General features: G+C 29.8%; 1 protein-coding gene across 1 annotated transcript; it reads left to right on the forward strand.

Annotated features, from left to right (window-relative positions):
• Nucleotides 1–16,434: 16,434 nt before the first annotated feature.
• Nucleotides 16,435–17,697, forward strand: LOC130800721 (ethylene-responsive transcription factor 2-like). The gene has a single exon (XM_057664322.1). The coding sequence runs from the start codon at nt 16,630–16,632 to the stop codon at nt 17,461–17,463; it is 834 nt and encodes a 277-aa protein (XP_057520305.1). The 5' UTR covers nt 16,435–16,629; the 3' UTR covers nt 17,464–17,697.
• The last annotated feature ends 1,280 nt before the right edge of the window (nt 17,698–18,977 follow it).

Here is an 18,977-nt window from a genome sequence, read left to right on the forward strand (position 1 = left end):
AGAGTAAATATTTATATTTATAGAACTAAAACTCAAAATAAGAAAAAAAAAACAAAACTATTTTAGTAGAAATTAAGAGAATATTTTTGTTTTCAAAAATAAAATATAGTTATAAAGTGATGAAGAAGAACAAATAGAATAACTAATTCTCTTATTTCAAGATAAATACTTACCCTAGTGGGGTGTTAGGGATATATTTTCGTAATATCCCCTAATAAATTAATCATCTTCCTTTTAATTCATTTATCTTTCTGGTACCGTTATATTTTTTATATTATTCATCTTTTATTTCGAATTCACCTATACTTATCTAATTAACTAAGTCTTAAACATGTATTACCCAAGTTTATATCATAATTTTCAACTTGATGATAGTATTAGTCAAAATTAAGTAGGTGTAAATAGTGATTTTAAAAAATAAATAATTTACCAACTTGTATTAGATTCATTTCACCACGTGAGAAATTCACAAGAAGTGATGGAAAATGGCGGACTCCAAGATTGCTGCGACGAATTAACCCAAATTTTCAAAAGATCTGTGCGACTGCGTCTGTGGCGGGCAGATGTGACTCATACGCACGCATGTATGGTGGTCTTTATTACTATTATTTTTTTATTTATTTAATTGGGAAGGGTTTGATTTCGCCGGTTTAGGGCTTCCCAATTTAGAAAGCTAATTATTTTTAATATTAGTGTAATAAACATTCAAGTCAAAGATGAACCTTGTTTTAGTCAAAACTTCTATATTCAAATTATTCGTATATTTTTTTTATTAATAATATATTAAGAAAAGACTAAAATTGTTGTTTACTATGTGAAGTTAGTATGAGCTCATCTTCAATGTAGGTTTTGGCCATGCGTAATGATATATTAAAATAAATTGAAATAATTTGAACACGTGCAAAAGAACTCTACAAATAAATCTGTAAAAAAGGGTTGAAAGTATTACAGTTGATGGAAAGTAAAGTTGTGATTGGCAGAGGCCTAAAAAACATAAAATGAGCATATTAAAAATGACATAAGCGAGTTACACCTCTCCGAAAACTTGAGTAGGGATAAGAGTAGTTGGAGAGGTTGGATTTGTAAACCTAGACCTTGGATAGTCACCGAAGCCTATACCTATACTTTGCTTATTGTTCCGGGCTATCTAATTGCTTCATATTTCTTTGGGCCAGTTATTAGCCTTAATTTCTATATTGCATTGCCTTGTCGTATTTTTTTGTATTGTCTTTTCTTTTGCAGGTCTTTCTCAAATCGATGGATTTTTGAACCGCATCCTTCTTTATGGGTATTCTAATTTGTTGTCTTTCATCCTTGTCCAGATTCCGATAAAATGATGAATTTTAATCTCTTGTAAAAGTTGTTCTTTTAATAAAAATCACTTAAAATTTAGAGACGTTAAAGAATCTATTATCATGAGAGTTGTTCTTAAAAAATACTATATTTGTCATCTCGTATTATGTTCTCCATTTGATATTAAATATTATTCTCTAATTTATTATCAGATTATTCAATTATCTAACATACTTAGAAAGATGTACGTACGTTATGTCTTCAAAGATAAGAGTAAGCACTAATTTGCCATTGTTTAATACTTCAATAGAATACATTTATAAATCAAAATTTGTTTTATTGGCAATGGAAACAAAAGAGCCGATAGAAAAGTTAACACGATATCAATGTCGGCAATATCCACTTGGCCGGATTCGGAAAATAAATTCTCTTTTCTTAAATTGATTTTGGAACGAAATTCAACCTATTTTAACACTATTTGCCAAAAGTATTACTTGTACTTGTGCAATGTATAGAGATTATTAGTATGAATGTATATATAAATATAAAATTTAAATAAAAATGTAATTACATATTTTAGTTGCCTAAAAAATAGTTGCCACCAAATCATTTATTAAACTATATATGTAAGTTTTTTGATAGATTTTAATTAATTATACATATTTGACGTACTAAAATCTTTGTGAAAACTTACCTTTAATACTTAATTTCATAACTTATGTAATAAAATCTTTTAAGATATCATACAATCACATTTTTATTTGTAAATATATTCCACTTGGCAAACTTTCATATAGTCGTCATTTTAAATTTTAAAATTCTTTTATACATTGTGAGGTATGATGCTAACCAAAATATGCATCATAAATCAGTCATTAATAAAAGAGCATTAAAAGGTTTTTATCTCCAAAATAAGGTTGTGAGGATCGAGATTCCACCTAGGTTAGTTGAAGAGGTAAGTTCGAAATCGGTGTAATCGGATCATAGGATCGTGTGATCCAACAAATATGCATTAGAATGCTTTGGATATATTTGTTTTTTATAAGTAGTAAGGTGTTATTAAAAACTTATTAGACTTCATTTATGAAGTTTTGAAAGAAATACTTTTGATAGTCATTTTTAAACTACGATTCAAGAAAAACTTAAATTTTATAGTTGTATTGATATAATTATTTTAGATATATATACACACACACGTAAGTGAAATCCGGATTATCGAAAAAATTTTATCATTAAAAATATCATTGTAGGAACCGTAGGATCGTAGGATTGAAAATATCATCATCATCATCATCATCATCATCTTACCCAGTGTATCCCGCTCATAGAAAAACTATGGACAGGGTCTGGGGAGGGAAGGACGGCGCCAACTCATACCCATAAAGAAGAGCACGGCCAAAGGAGTCTCCCGGCTCGAGAAAGATAAAGAGACGTAATTACACAGGAAAGATAAATTAAATGCGTATAAATAAAAGAATAAGTACAACCAACTACAAAATAAAGAAAACAAAAAACTAATAATAAAAGAAACGAGAGAAGCAAGAGGGCAAAAACACCAAAAGGTAATGTAAGAGTACATCAGTAGTTTAAAACATGGATATGGCGCCTCCAACTACCCCAATCCCTAGTCAAACCCTCAGAGAGGTTTAACTTATGCAAGTCAACTTTTATTTGCTCATCCAAAGTTCTCCTGGGTCTTCCTCTACTCTTCTTACCCTCTACTATAATGCTTTCTATCCTCCTCACAGGGGGGCGTCAAAAGTCTTTATCTACACATGTCCAAATCACCTCAATCTATTTTCGCACATTTTTCCAGAAATAAGGGCTACCCTTAGTTTGTCCCTCATCTCTTGGTTTCTAATTCAATCTATCAATGTGTGCCCACACATCCACCTCAGCATACGCATTTCTGTAACTTTCATCTTATGTTTAAAAACCTTCTTTACATTAATGTGTGCCCACACATCCACCTCAGCATACGCATTTCTGTAACTTCGATCCATGATTGAAAATATCATTGAGCTAATTAGGATCCCACGATTCTAGCAAATAAGATTCTACCTAAGATCCAGATCGATCGTCTATTTTTAGATCATAGGATCCTAGAATCGTAGATTAGGATCAAGATTCATAACTATGCTCCAAAATCAATGCAACAACAAAAAAGTTAGTGCTAGCAAAATTATTTGATGATCCGAAAGTTTGGAAATTAAATTTTTGAATTTCTCGATTATCTTGCATTATTCGAATATCGGATATCTGAGTTGTTATTAGTAAATTGTTGTTATCCACATTTTTAAAGCACCGGTTAAAATTCAAAAGTAATATGCATGAAATTATTTAAATTTTATATAAAAAATTTATTAATTAAGATTTGAAATATGGGATATTTAAGATATTCAAATCGAAAATTTTCAACACAACCTAATCGCCTCTGATATCAAGTATTTCATATTTCGGATTGAAGTTACTCTGACTATTTACGAATATCAAATTATATCCAATTTGATGATTTAGGTTAAATTAAATAAGATTTTGCTCCAACCTACTCAAAACTCAAAATTCAAACAATTGAAAGAACCATATAACTTGTGACATATGAGGGCCCTATAAATATAATTTTATATTCAAAAAGAACTAATCTAGTTGAAGTGGGTTAATTTTAAAATTATCTTTCACCTTTATGGCTAGGCAATACCATCAACCTTTTGGAGGATTAGTCATAATAATGCATAAAGAAACAATTAGTACATCCATCGTATTAATTGTGATAAGAAAGAAAGCTCAAAGCCAGAATGCCAATCCTAAACTTAGCCATAAAATATTACCCAAAAAAGTTAGTAGTAATTAGTATTATCAAATTGGTAGTTGGTAGGGTCAAAAATGGATTAAGAAAGTGATATTTTGATTAAGTACTAATATAATAAATAATAACCAACCAATTGGAAGAAGATGACAAAATAATGAAACCAAAGCATGAATGAGTGCCCAACACTATGCCCACAAACAAAAGTGGGCTCTGCTTAAGTTAATCCGAACTATTCACCCGATCTGAACCTAATCTAAATAAGTGCGTTTGGGTTGAGACTTTTGACCCAATTAATTAAATTGGTCGATCCGACCTGATACTTTTATTAAATGGGTTAGATTCAGGTCAAAATTTTAAACCTGAAAAAAACATGTATAACCCATTTAATTAAATGTGTTAATTTCGAATTAAATCAATAAGTATAAGCTAAACTTAGTTCATTTAATATATTCTTATTTTTCATAGTAAATACAAAATAAACAACAAAAAAACATAAAGTTAAAATTAAAGCCTAAAAAATTAGATTTATTCAACGTTAAAAACCTTAAAATGAAAACAAAAAAATTATAAACGGGTTAGTCAAAATCAGGTCAACCTAATCTGTTGCAGGTCGGGTCAAGGTTGTGATTTTCGATCCAATTAACTAAATATATTGGATTTGGGTCAAAATTTTCTAACCTATTTATATATGACCCGAATCTGAACTCGACCCAACTTAATCTGTTTGAAACAAAACCCAACCTCTAATAAGTAGTCTAGGTGGATGCTGGTGTTAACTTTTTTAGTTGTTCACTACAATCCAAAAACTTGGCGGCTTTGATAGTGATAGCAAACCATCTTTCCTCGAAACAGGGTGCAAGCATTTTTTACTCTTGTCTTTTATAGTTTTATGTAATTGGTACATGTTAAACTGTATAAAATATTCTGGACTTTTAAGTATCAGTTTAAGTTTTTGATTGAATTGATTTTTTGACATGATATTAGAAGTCAATGTGACAAGAGATCACGAGATTAAATCTCAACCACCCTCCTCAAATTCTAGTGGAATATTACGCATTATGTATGAGGAAGACCTGTGTTGCATCCACACTTTTAACTCAATGGGCTCTCGTGTGAGGGGGCGTGTTACTGTATAACATATCATGGAGCTTCAACCATCAGCTTAAATTTTTAGTTGAGTTGGTTCTTTGATAATACACTTGTACTCCCTCGAAACAGTATGAAAGATTAAGACGTGCAAATTGAAATGGTAAAAAATCAAAATGAATGGAGAAGTAGAGTTCATGTGAACGACTATTGAAACTAATATGATAGTTTTATGTAACCGATCTAATTCTTTTGGGATTAGGGCTCTGACTTATGGTTGTTGTTGTTGAGTAAGTGGAGTCATTTAATTATATGGACGATATTAAAAGAGAAAGAAAATGCATGTATGATAAAGTAAATAAAGTGGTGAGGACATTAATTCCTATAAAAAGAAAATCGTGGAAAATTTAGAGAAACAGAGTAAAGTTAAATGTGCGATAATTTTAAAGGGCAGAGGAAGTACATGATAATAGGATAAGTTAATGGGTCTTTATAGTAAATGATTGTTAGCTAAAGTTGATGAATGAAATTATGGGTTGGTTTGTTAGCTATAGTAAATGATCCTCATTTGCTGTTATTCATTTCAGAGAATGAAAAAATGAAAAACATTATGGTGATGAAATATGAATTGTAATATCAAACAACAATAACGTTAAAAAAATTACATATATTGATGTATCATATCTCACTTACAATAACCAAGTAAAACATTATCGTATAAAATTGTATGAAAATCTCCATCCTCATTTAATATCGATATCTTCTAATTCTTTTTACCTTGTTCATGAAAACACATGACTTTCTTGGTGAGGGACTACTATCTTTGTCATTAAGAAGTTGTCATTCATTTTTTTTTAGCCTCTCTTTTTTATTTTACTAGAATTTCCATTAAGGGGTTGATTGGATTGAATATAAATATTTAAAGGGGTAAAAAAAGTTAAACTAATGAAATAAAGGTAAGTAGAGGTGCAAATGAAGTAATTGAAATACTTGTGAAAGATGTAGAATGATAAATAAAAAAGATAAATAAAAAAGAATAATGATTTTCCTCATTTGGAGTAAAGTATCACCACACTCCCCTAGGGTAAATTTATACTCCCAATATGAGGGAAATAATTGTTGTTTTATCCATTTTTATTACTTTCTGAACAATTCTTCCACCTTTTTGACAATCAAATTCCTTTAAACTTCTATCTAATTAACTTTAATTTCCTACTTTAACTTTTATTTACCCCTTAAATATTTACATTTAATCCAAATGACCCCTAATAGAAATATCATCACCTCTTTCGTTTATTTTCACTCATATATTTTAACTCTTTATTATTATTCACACAATTTAAATGATATCTTTAATATTATAATCTTAGTGTAATATGTAATTGTGACGAGAAGTGGATCTATTCATGGACACCCTAATACGTGCCTAGAGGAATTAAAAAAAAATGAAATTCAAAATCAGGGAGAAAGGGTGGAAATATCCCAAATAAAAAGTGAAATGCAAGTTGGAGAAACACAGCCCCCACCAAATAAGAGTTGATGTCTCTACCTTTCTATTGACTATCTTCCATTTGTTTTATTGTCAAAACTCAAGACTTATCCATAAATTCAGTGAATAAATACATTGAATTCCTAGCCTCACTAATTTTCTCTCCTCTCATTCTCTAAAACATTTCTCTTGTATTATTTTTGGACTACTATCAATTTTATGATTCATCAAGGTCTTTAATCTCTTTAGTTTCATTTGTCATTTTAATTTTTAATTCTATTTTGTTGAATAAAGTAAAAGTTGTTTGTTCTCGGTTTTTTATTTTATGATGACTTTGTCTCTTATCCTTAATGCGATAGTTATTTTACTACTCTTTTTTGGAGAATCCTTCTATTTTGTTTTCTTATTCGGGTTCGATTTAGGGTTGTAAGTTTGGAAAATTTGTCTACAAAATTGTCGATATGCAAATGGTATCATTTTTGTCACTATACATCAAGAGACCTCCGTCAAGAAAAATGTAAGAACATCAAATATTTTACGTGAACAAATCAATTACAGAGATATTGTTATTAAAATAAAGGTGATTATTATATATTTCACATTAATATTTTAAATATTGTATAGAAATGATTAGTGTAAGTGTAGTATATTGTTATTTGAACAAAATCACCCTTTAATACTACTAAAAAGAAACTAGAGATAAAACTTCAAGACTTATCCAAAGGAAAAAAAAGTAAGGCATAATTACAACGTCTAGAATCTATGAACCGCATATGAAAAGATGTGAAACAAGTCCTTTTCCATTCCCTTGGTTCCTTCGATCTCCTACTTGCATTTCTCAACTAATTTATGCCCTGTCATTTTTTTCTTTTATTACTTTCAATATTGTTTTGTTTGATTATATGCCACTACAATTTAAGTTTAGTTGTCCACTAAATTGGTACTTGTTTCCTTCTAGCTATATGCTTTGGGATATACAATTCTTTGTAATGAATACCCTATTACTCCCTCTCCATGAAAAAATAAGTCTTACGTATAAATATAATTAAAAATTACTAAAAATGAGTAAAATGGTATATTTTCTAAAAATTTTGTGAATAATTAATGTGCAGATATAAATAAATTAATTGTGTGAATGAGAGTTAAAAAAAATATGGATCATGTACAAGAATAAAAATTAGCAAATTTTATAAGATGGGCTAAACGGTAAAATAGAGTTAATTTTTTGAAATAGATAGAGTATGTGACATTTCATTTGATTTTCTTTTACAGTGACTACAATTTAACTCATTTTTCTTATAGATCATTTTAAGATTATAAGTGATCATTTTAAAGACACCCCAATGATAATGGTCGCATCGTAAAATCATCTCATTCAAAATTTATCTATTACGGGTTAAAATCATAACTCACTTTGCTAGGTGTATGCTTAGTGATTTCTCGCTCTCTTATATACTACTCCCTCCTATTTTATCTAATGTGTCTCATTTAATTTTTCATTATTTTTAGGTGCTCAAATTAGACCACATGTGAAAGTAAAAATATAGTGTTTTAAATTTTTATAGGGGTAAAGTGGGGTTATTAAGTGTAAATGTGTGAAAAAGTTAAGTTCAATAAGGTTGAATTGGTAGAAGTAACATATTCAAAATAAAAATGAGACATTTAAAGTAACTTGACCCAATAAGGCAATAGAACAATTACTCACTTAGGATGAATAGGAGGTAGTATAACAGTATAACCTACTAACGGCCCGTTTGGTAGGTGGTAATAAATGGTGATAATAGGAATGAAAAGCTAGTGTAATTTTAGTTGAAAAATCTCTTGGCTACCTTGATGGTCATGCTTATCCAACTTCAATCATTTCATTTTCTTCATAAGCTTCATTCCAATACATTACCATATATTGGGATGGATGGATGGTATTACCATATAGTTGAAAAAAAAAATTTGTGATCAAAGTTTCATTACCATGGAATAATAAGAAACTTTTGATGAAATTTTACACTATAAATTATTCGCATTACCCCTATTTAACATCAATAACCAAACGAGCCGTAAATACCTATTTGCCAATATCTTATTCTTTATGTCTCCGAGAATCAATCTTAAACACTAACAAACAAACCGACTAATTAACCATATACTTAATTCCTCTTGATTTTATTAATTGCGATAAATAATAACATAGTGACATCTTACGAAAAGAAATAAAAAAACAAAGCCTTATTACTGAAAATGATGTAATATTGACAGTTGACAAAACAAGAGGCGGAAACAATGAAGGATGAACCTGTTGCAACTTGCAACTTGCAACTTGCAACTTGCAACATACAACTTAGAACTTACAAGTCACAACTTTAAGGGACGAAGTGTGAATAGATGGAAGTAGATTTGTAAACTTTACACATCGGCTGACTTTACAAGCTACTCAACTACCTATATTCTTCTGTTCCTCTAGAATAATAGCAAAAATAAAGTTAAATATTTAATAAAAATAAATATTTTTTTCATAAATAAAGAAAAATAAGGAATTATATAAATTAAATTTAAAGATAGTTAAGCTGTATCAATAGAAATAATGTGTTATTTTTAAAAATAAAAATAATGCAAAATAAAAAGACTAATTTAAAATAAAAAAAATAACGGAGTATTAATCACCCCAAATGGATTTTTTTGATCGTTACAGTACAATTCTTTGTCTATTTGTGTATAGTCTTTCATTTACAAGTCTTTGAACAATTGTACTAATTAATTATCAATAATGATTTAACGTTTTATGTACATGAGCTGTTTTTTTGGAAAGATATTTTAATTAAGACGATAATACTTTCATTTGTCCTAAACAAGCCGTGATTTTTTGGTCTCTTTTATACTCTCTCTCACCTTTTTTGTTCTTTTACTTTGGGGATAGAATTTTTGGTTATAATGGGTATTATTTTAATTAATTAGTAGTGTGATGTAATAATTGTATAAGAAGTATGAGAGAGAAAAAATAATTATAAGTAAAAGTAAAACAAAAAAAACTGATTTTATTAAAGTAATTAAAAAGGAGAAAAAACCTTACAATGAAGGTAAATTAACCAACTTTTCAAATTGGGAAAGTATGGAGCTCTACAACCATAAAAAAGGAGGGAACTTAATCCCTCCATACAAAAACCAGAAAATCCATTAGAGGCCTTGCATTGGCCAAATTAAACTAGCATGGATTACCAACTAAATGTACTCTAATCAGAAATTACAAGAAATGATCTGAAAAAAAGACTTTACAAATTCCAGATCAGCCTATAAATGCTGCTGTTCAACAATTACAGATCAGTAGCTTCAAAAATCAAAATCAGATCAGTAAAACAGCCTACAAAGCCTTCAATTATCTTCATCAAAGTAACCTAGCAAAACAAATTTAAGTTTGTTCACTTTCAAACAGTACCTCAAAACAAAGTTTAGAAGCTTCAAATATCAGCAGCTTCAAAAATCAGAATCAGATCAGTAAAACAGCCCACAAAGTCTTCAATTATCTTCATCAAAGTAACCTAGCAAAACAAATTACGGTTTGTTCACCTCCAAACAGTAGCTCAAAACAAATTTCAGAAGCTTCAAAGATCAGTATCTTCAAAAATCAGAATCAGATAAGTAAAACAGCTCACAAAGCCCTCAGTTATCTTCATCAAAGTAACCCAGCAAAACAAATTTTAGTTTGTTCACGGTTTCTAAAAAAATCAGTTTGTTCATCAAAGTATCCTTAACAGTTTTTAAAAAAAATCAATGCATTATTGCCCTTGACTGGCTTCAGGAAGTGAAGATGAGCAACATGGGGCTTGGTACTTTGGATCAAATGCATATGATCCAGAGTCCAGTTCAGAATCAGAAAAAGAAGCACAAAATATGGAAGAACAAGAACCACAACAACAAGATCATCATAAGACAAGGCTCAGCAATGAGTTAAGGCATCTTATTTTCCAAGAAATTTTGTCACTAAAAATTAGTGACTCACTTCCTCATGTTACATTCTAACGGATTGCTTAAAAATACGGTTATCATCATAGAACCATAACATATTTATGGAAACGAGCAATTCAAACCAAAGAAGCAAACAAGCCATACGTTGTAGAGTCAAAGTACAAAAACTGTGGAAGAGAAAGAGTGGTGGTACCACCAAACATACTTTACTCTAAACCAATGGGCGAATGTACTTGCATTAGAGATGTGGCAACTGTTTAGACTTGGCACCGTCAACGGTTTGGAGTTAATAAAAAGAGGCAAGATAAAAGCACATTCAAATCCGTTACATCCCGCTTTGACCGATGCCAACAAAATAAGAAGGGTAGAGTGGATTTTGAGTCTTATCCAAGAAGACACCATTCAAAGACACCCAATATACAAAGCCATGTACGATTTTGTTCCCATCGACGAGAAGTGGTTTTATTTAACCAAGAAAACGCAAAGGGTTTATTTAGCACACAAAGAAAAGGTCTGTATAGGGCAGCGAAGTCATCAAAATTCATACCTAAGGCCATGTTCTAAGGGGCGGTAGCAAGGCCTAGATGGAATCCATATGGCCAATGTACGTTTGATGGGAAAATTGAAATTTTCCCTTTCATCAATATGGTGGCAGCACAAAGAGACTCAAAAAATCGACCAAGGGGGTTAATAGAGATTAAACCAACCGAGTCAGTAACTCAAGAGGTGTATAGGAGTATGCTTATACAACAAATCATTTCAGCTATACTAAGAAAATGGCCAAGTGAAGGACCTTCCATTATTTTTATTCAACAAGATAATGCAAGGGTTCATATCACAAATGATGATCCAATTTGGCAAGAACACAATAGGCAAGGGGGTTTAACATTCATTCTTACACAACAACCTCCAAATAGTCCGGATTGTAACATTCTTGATTTGGGTTTCTTTAGGAGCATACAATCACTAATGCATAAAAAGATGCCCAAAAACATGACATAATTAATAACAGCAGTTGAAGATGCATTCGGAGAATTACATTCAAAGACCTTAACTAATGTGTGGATCTCATTACAAAACCATTTAAATGAGATTCTAAGGGTTAAGGGGTGTAATGACTACATACAACCACACTTTGGGAAGAAAGTGCAAGAAGACAATGGAAGGTTAAGGATTCAAGTAAGAATTCCAAACAGAGATCAGCAACAAACACAAGTAATAATAGAGAATGAGGATGCTGCACAAACATCACAGATCATTCATGAAGCATATGATGAAGCAATTCAAGAAACTCAAGGATGTTAAACTTCACAGCCCCTCAGTTTATTTTGTTTAAATCATCATTAAAATTGTGACTTTTAAAACTTAGGAGCAATAATTTATCAACCACAATCCATATCAATGATTAGTATGCATGTTTTTGCTTAGTCACTTCATTATTTTACATAATTTCAGTAAAAAAAACCCCTGATTCTTCATAGAGGTTACGAATCCTCTTAGATTATAATTGTTCATCAACAAATGAAATAACTAAACATGCTAAAAAATCAAGTCATGTGTGTTGGTTTAACAAATGCTACTCAACCAAGTAATTAAAGTTAATTTTTCAGAATTAAGAGGTCAATAAGCCTCAACAAAATGACATCACTAGGGCTTCTAGACAAAAAAAACCATGAAGAATATCAACATAAACCAAACCCTAGAACATCAACATAAACCTGATGAATATCACAACAAAAACCAGACGAATATCAACATAAACAAAAATCCAGAACATCAACATAAACATAAATCAAAAGAAAATCAACAGAAGAACAGAACATCAACAAATTTCATCAAACATATATAAAAGATCAACATATACCAGTAGCAAACAGCAACATATAAAACCAGCACCAAAATGTCAAGTATAAGTACAAAAAAACTAAAATCAGAACAACCTTATAATCGTCAGATACGTTTTTAAGGGTTTAATTTAGCCCTAGAAGCAATAACATCTTCAAGAGTGTCAGGGACAACCAAATCGAGTTGATCTTCCTTTCATAATAGGTGGACTTGAGGGATTTAATTCAAATGGAGAGTCAAACATCCATTTCACAATCGTTGATGTTGGTTCCTTTTCAACAGAAGAAGGTGGAGATTCATGATACATAGTTGTAGCATCATCTTCAAGAGAGTATGATACGCCTCAAGATCTTTTTTTGACCATTTCAAAATTTCATTTGAGTACGAATGTGAACGACCGTGAAAGGAACAAGAACTAAATTCACCATTATCACAGAGACCATCATAAAGAAAAGAAGGAATTGAAGAATCACTCTTAGATTCGTTGTTTTCCATCGCAAAAAATGGCCAGGTTCAAGAACAAGGTAATGACGAATTCCATAATAGGGGGCATGCAATCTTGAAACTTTGCTAAAAATTACAAAACGAACCTCAAAATATTGAGAATAAACCGATCTATATTTTAATGCAGTTAAAATGAACTAAAAATGAACAACAAACAGGGGGATGAGGGCAATTGAAGCCATGAAAATGGTTTTCAGAAGAGAGAGAGAAAAAACCGTGTAAAAGGAGGAAGGAGGAAGGAGTAGTTAATAGGTGCAATAATGAGTTACACAACGCCTAATAATCAAGTGTAATACCAGTTACAAAAAGAGGAAAGGGGGGGTTTAAGGGGTAAAAGTGGGAAAAAAAACTTTCAAAAAATGAAAAGTATTTTTAAATTGGAAAAACTTATGAAACTACTTGTTATAGTAAGGTGGAAAAACTTAAAATAACGGAGGGAGTAAAATTTACTGCATTTCTATTTTTATCATGACTTACTTTTTTTATTTACATCCACTCATTTGTATATACATATATATACCTTTTTATCAATATTATTCATTTTCTCTTAATTTCATTTCATTTGTAGTTGGGCTATGTTTTTTAGACATTATTAATGTTCAATTGCTGGTTAGCTACTCTAAAGTCCTAATAGTCCGTGTGATTAGTGGTACTAAATATTGGTAATAAAAATGATTTATAGTATAAAATTTCATCAAAAGTTCCATGTCATTCCCGTTGTAATAAAATTTTGATCACAATTTTTTTTTGTTTCTTTTTATTACAAATTTTCATTACCATATAATATTAGATCTCCCAATGGTAATACATTTGAATGAATTTTATAAAGAAAATGAGGAGATTGAAGTTGGACAAGTATGACCATCAAGGTACCAAGAGATTTTTCAACCAAAATTACATTAGTTATCATTACCATTATCACCGTTTAATACCACATACCAAACGGGTTGTAATTGCTTAAGGTTAATAATATACTTTTATAAACTCACTTTTTAGCTGGATTTCAGATCTTTTAAACGGAAAGTTATTATTAAAATTAATTTTATATAACAAATTAGATTATGATTCAATGATTAATTCTATCAATTCCAATGGTATACATTGAAGGTTTGCTGGTTTCATGTTTACATGTAATATGCTCTTCCTTCCTTAAACTAGTTTATATTTGTATTTTGGAGTATTCTATTTGTTATTAGATAATAAAATTTTTTATTTATATCACAAATTTTGGACAAAATAAACTTTATTATCCTCATTTTAAATATTATAATAATGCTTATAGACCTTACATATCTTCCACTAATTTCACTTTAACTTATTTATATTTCTTATGATCTCCACATATATTTCTCACAAACTTTATAAAAATATTTTTTATTAGTTGTAATCCTCATATTATTTCAATTGATTTTCTTCTAATATTTTTTAATATTTGTAGTCCCCACTTTTTCACCATTAAATTTATTATTCAATAAAATAATATATTCATTATTTAAAAGATTCTATTTTTTTTAATTCTCGTGAACTTTCCTCGTAAGAACTTCATTAAACAAATGAGGAAGTAGAAAATCCTAAATAATAACTGTAATTTGCAAATAACCACAACAAGACAAAATACATAATATTAAAATAAAAAAAAATATAATAAAAATCTCAAAAGCCCTCCTACAAAATAAGGATATATAAGGATAATTTATTACTTTCTTAAATAACAGTTATTTACCTATATATCCTCACTGAGAGAGTACATGAACATCAATTTGGTCTAGTTGATTCTTTCGTAACTAATTTATGATTTAATGGATTTTAGTCTAGCCTTACGAATTTTTAAAACAATAAGTAAGCCAATGGTAGCTAGGAATTTCAGATATTAATGAAAATGAGAGTTTTAAAAATTTCATGGCTGAAGGGTAAAAACATCTTTTAAATTTTCATAATAGTCTTTCAATTGAAATGTTTCCTTTCTATAAAGAACTTATACTTTTTCAAGGAATGAAAATATTTCCATGAATCAAGGTAAAAAAAATTAGGTTAAAGAACAAGTTGGTGAGTTAAAATTTTGAAAAAAATTAGAGTAAAGGGATATAAATAAACGATAAATAAAATAAAATCTCAACATTAATTTGAGCTTAAATTATAGGATACATTTAAACTTTAAAACAGATGTTTAATAAGGTAAAAAAATCGGGTAATAATTCAGACCATATCATCCTATCCAACACAGCTACTCTAATTGTTGCCTCTCTCCTCAAAATAAAAAAAATTGATTGCTTCCATTTTGGTTAATAAAATTCTCTAGAAGTTGATCTCCAAATTAAATGTATTAAATTGTCTAGAAAGCAAAGTGTTAAATTGGCAATGCCTATAAGATACTCCAAATCTCATAGAGTTTACTATTTTTTTCTCATAAATACCCCTAAATTTAATTTTAAACTTTAGTTATATCTGTTCTTCAACATCAAACTATATAATATTAATATTAAAAACGACTTTTAAAATTTTATTTGTACGAGACCAACGTATATTGGATCGTCTCAACTTGGGTCCCAATACCCTATATAGATGTGTTATCATAATTTGAATTTCCATACTAAAAACTATGTGGAGATTGAAAAAAGGGTTTAGAAAAAGTGAGCAAGCGTGCAACAAAAAAAGCTTTCATATTCTAATTTGAAATTATTAATGTCAAGATAACATATTTCAATGATTATGATTGGTTAGGTTAGTCTATTTTCCCCTTGAAAATTAAGTACACAAAATAAATGGTCTCTTGGAAAATAATAATTTCTAATTAATAACCATAATTTGTAATCACTATAAGAAGACAAAAATAAAAATAATAAAATAATTAAAATTATAAAAAATAAATTAAAATTATAAAATTCTCACCATATCAAATTATACCACGTAAATATAACAAATTACAAATAATTATTAAGACATCCACTTTGAAAAACAATCCCTACTATAATTCTTAAAGAATATCATTACAAGAGGAAAGTGTGAAGTAGGTTCGGTTCCCATTATATATGCGACAAATCAGGATTCAATCTAATTTTCTTTTTGGTAATAAATGTGACGTCACTACATTGCTCATATTTTTCCAAACACGTGCGTCATTAAAATAATATTACTTTCAATGAGTAATTTAAAGTTAAATCAATTAATTCTTGTCATCACTTACTCTAGTAAGGACTAAGAACTTTCAAAGAAAACCCCATAAAGTAATTTTTTTTTTTTTTTAAAAAGTAAAACTAGCAAGCAAAAGCAAACAAAAGAATATAAAATTATGTAATAAATATCAACCATTACATTATTAAATTAATGACAAGTATTTGCAAAAATAATATCTAAATCATTCTTTGTCATCTTACATGGACCCACAATTTCCAAGTTGATCTTTAGGTTCATGAACCTAGCAATATTTATTCTCTATATATATACCTCCATAATTGTCTTCCATCCAAAAAATTAGAAATTTGAACATTCTCTCAAAATCACCTGGATCTTTTAAAAAAATTACTACCCATTTCAGAAAATCAATAACCCATTTCAAAAACTCAAATCTTTTGCTAAATTATTTATTCCCACTTCAAAAAGAGAAATTTTTAGTTTAATTTTCAAATACCAACTAAAAAAAATTAGTATGATGAGTAATATAGACAATGATTTAGCAGTTCTTGAATCAATTAGACAACACTTACTTGAAGATTGGGACCCGAGAAGCATCGGAGTTCCGGCAATGGTTTCTGGGTCAGGACCCGTTTATCGTAGGAATTCAAGTTTTGGTAGATTATACCCTTGTTTAACTGAAAATTGGGGTGAATTACCATTGAAAGAAGATGATTCTGAAGATATGGTGCTATTTGGGGTTCTCCGGGATGCGGTACATACCGGATGGTCACCGGAATCCGGGTCAGAAACAGGACCGGATTCTCCCACGACGATTCCGGTTACGATTAAACCGGAGCCGTTGGATTCTCCGGTGAGTGTTATTGGAAATGAAACTCCGGTCCCGGTTGTGGCGGCAACAGCGGCCGCCCCTACTAGAGGGAAACATTATAGGGGTGTCCGAAGACGCCCGTGGGGAAAGTTCGCGGCTGAAATCAGGGATCCGGCAAAACACGGGGCTCGGGTCTGGCTAGGAACATTTGAGACAGCTGAGGACGCTGCCTTGGCTTATGACCGCGCAGCCTTTAGGATGCGGGGGTCAAAAGCATTGCTTAATTTTCCCCTTAGAGTGAATTCGGGTGAACCCGATCCTGTCCGGATCACTTCAAAACGATCATCACCCGATAGATCCACATCATCATTATCTACGTCATCATCCACGTCATCAGATAGTGGGTCCCCTAAGAGGAGGAAGAAACAAAGTGCAGTTGTGCAAGTGGGAAATGAGGGTGAAAGGTTGCGAGTGGGATGCCAAGTGGGTAATGGTGTCGAAACGTTGCCACGTGGTGATCATTTATTAGTTAGTTAAATATTTTAATGAAAAAAATCTCATTGTAATTAAGATGGGTAATGGTATCATTAGCTTCTTAGTTATGCTTAAATATAGATTAGAATGAGTTTGGTGAGTTGTAGGAGATGTACTATAATGGAATTTAGAATGGTGAGTTTCAAAATTCGTTTTGAAACGTTTTTAATGAAATGTGAATAGAGTTTTATTTGTTAATTAAAAAAAAAAAAAATCTAAAATGGGTTTCAAATCAAATGCATTAATTTGTTCGGTAGTTACTTGTGATTTAGTTAGGTTTACATTGATTTTTCAAAACCAAATGTTATATGGTGGAAAATGTCGTAATAGAAGAATCACTAACAGTACACAAACAAGGACATTAGATCTTTCATTGGCATACATTTTTCCTCTAACAAGTAATACAACTAAACAAATTTTTCTACACTAATTTCCTATCGATGTGTGAGTTTTTGTTAAGAGTTTTTCATCCAACCAAATTGTGAAGGTACATTTCAAGTTCCAAATTGAGAAAACTAAAAAAGGAGATGAGGTGTTTAAAATTATCTCGACTCAAAGCAAACAATATTATACTTTTTAAAGAAACATACTACCTCCTATTCAACTCATTAGTCCCATTTAGTTTTTCATACTTGTCGAGACGACATTTTAACATTTAATATCTCTAATTATTCTTAATTAAAAATTATAAAAAATTAATATAAATAACTTTGTATTAAGACGAATTAAATAAAATCTTACATGACTATGTTTTAACTTATAGACTAAGAATAAAATACATATTAAGAGTGATAAGTGAAATAGTGAAAAAAATAAATGGGATTAATGGGTAGAATAGGAGGGAATATCATATAATTGGAAGAGATTAAGTGATGTGATCATGTGATCCTTAAATCGAAGAAGAAATTGTTAAGTGTATATCTCAAATCCTACATCAGAAAAATAAAAAATATTACCAAGTGTATACCTGATTAAATTTCAAACTAATATAAAGTTTTTTGGAAAAGTAGCTATAAGCATATTCATATACACTCAATCCAAAAAAATAAAATCTTACTAATACAAATCATTCATAATTGTGGGACCTAACAATTAATACTCCATAAATACTCTTGATTAGCTTCAAAAGCAAAGCTAGTTGTGTTTTCTTCTTTTTGCGCAAATGGAATGCAAAAAATATGGTTCCAAAAAGCTTTAATTAATTAATTAATTAATTATATAATTATTTTTTTAGTGGTTAATTTAATTTTGTACTATTATACTGTATAAATAAAATATAAATTTAATAGTGATGATTAGAAATTGTGGTAACTTACCTTATTAACATAATTTCTATAAAGGAAATACATATAAAATTGGACTTAAATTCACAATTTGTGCTTTAAAAAAAACGTGATTGTCACTGTTTCAATGTGAATTTTTCTTTACTTCAAATTTTTAAATAAATTTAGGATTTAGGATCTATTTTTTACAATGAAATTTTAAAAGATATGATAAATTGTGCAAAGTTAATTTGC

This window comes from Amaranthus tricolor, chromosome 15 (genome assembly GCF_026212465.1).
Source record: "Amaranthus tricolor cultivar Red isolate AtriRed21 chromosome 15, ASM2621246v1, whole genome shotgun sequence".
NCBI classification, from domain to species: domain Eukaryota; kingdom Viridiplantae; phylum Streptophyta; class Magnoliopsida; order Caryophyllales; family Amaranthaceae; genus Amaranthus; species Amaranthus tricolor.

Excerpts from the sequence above, each read along its gene's own strand:
- LOC130800721 (XM_057664322.1), top strand. The coding sequence starts at position 16,630 with ATGATGAGTAATATAGACAATGATTTAGCAGTTCTTGAATCAATTAGA.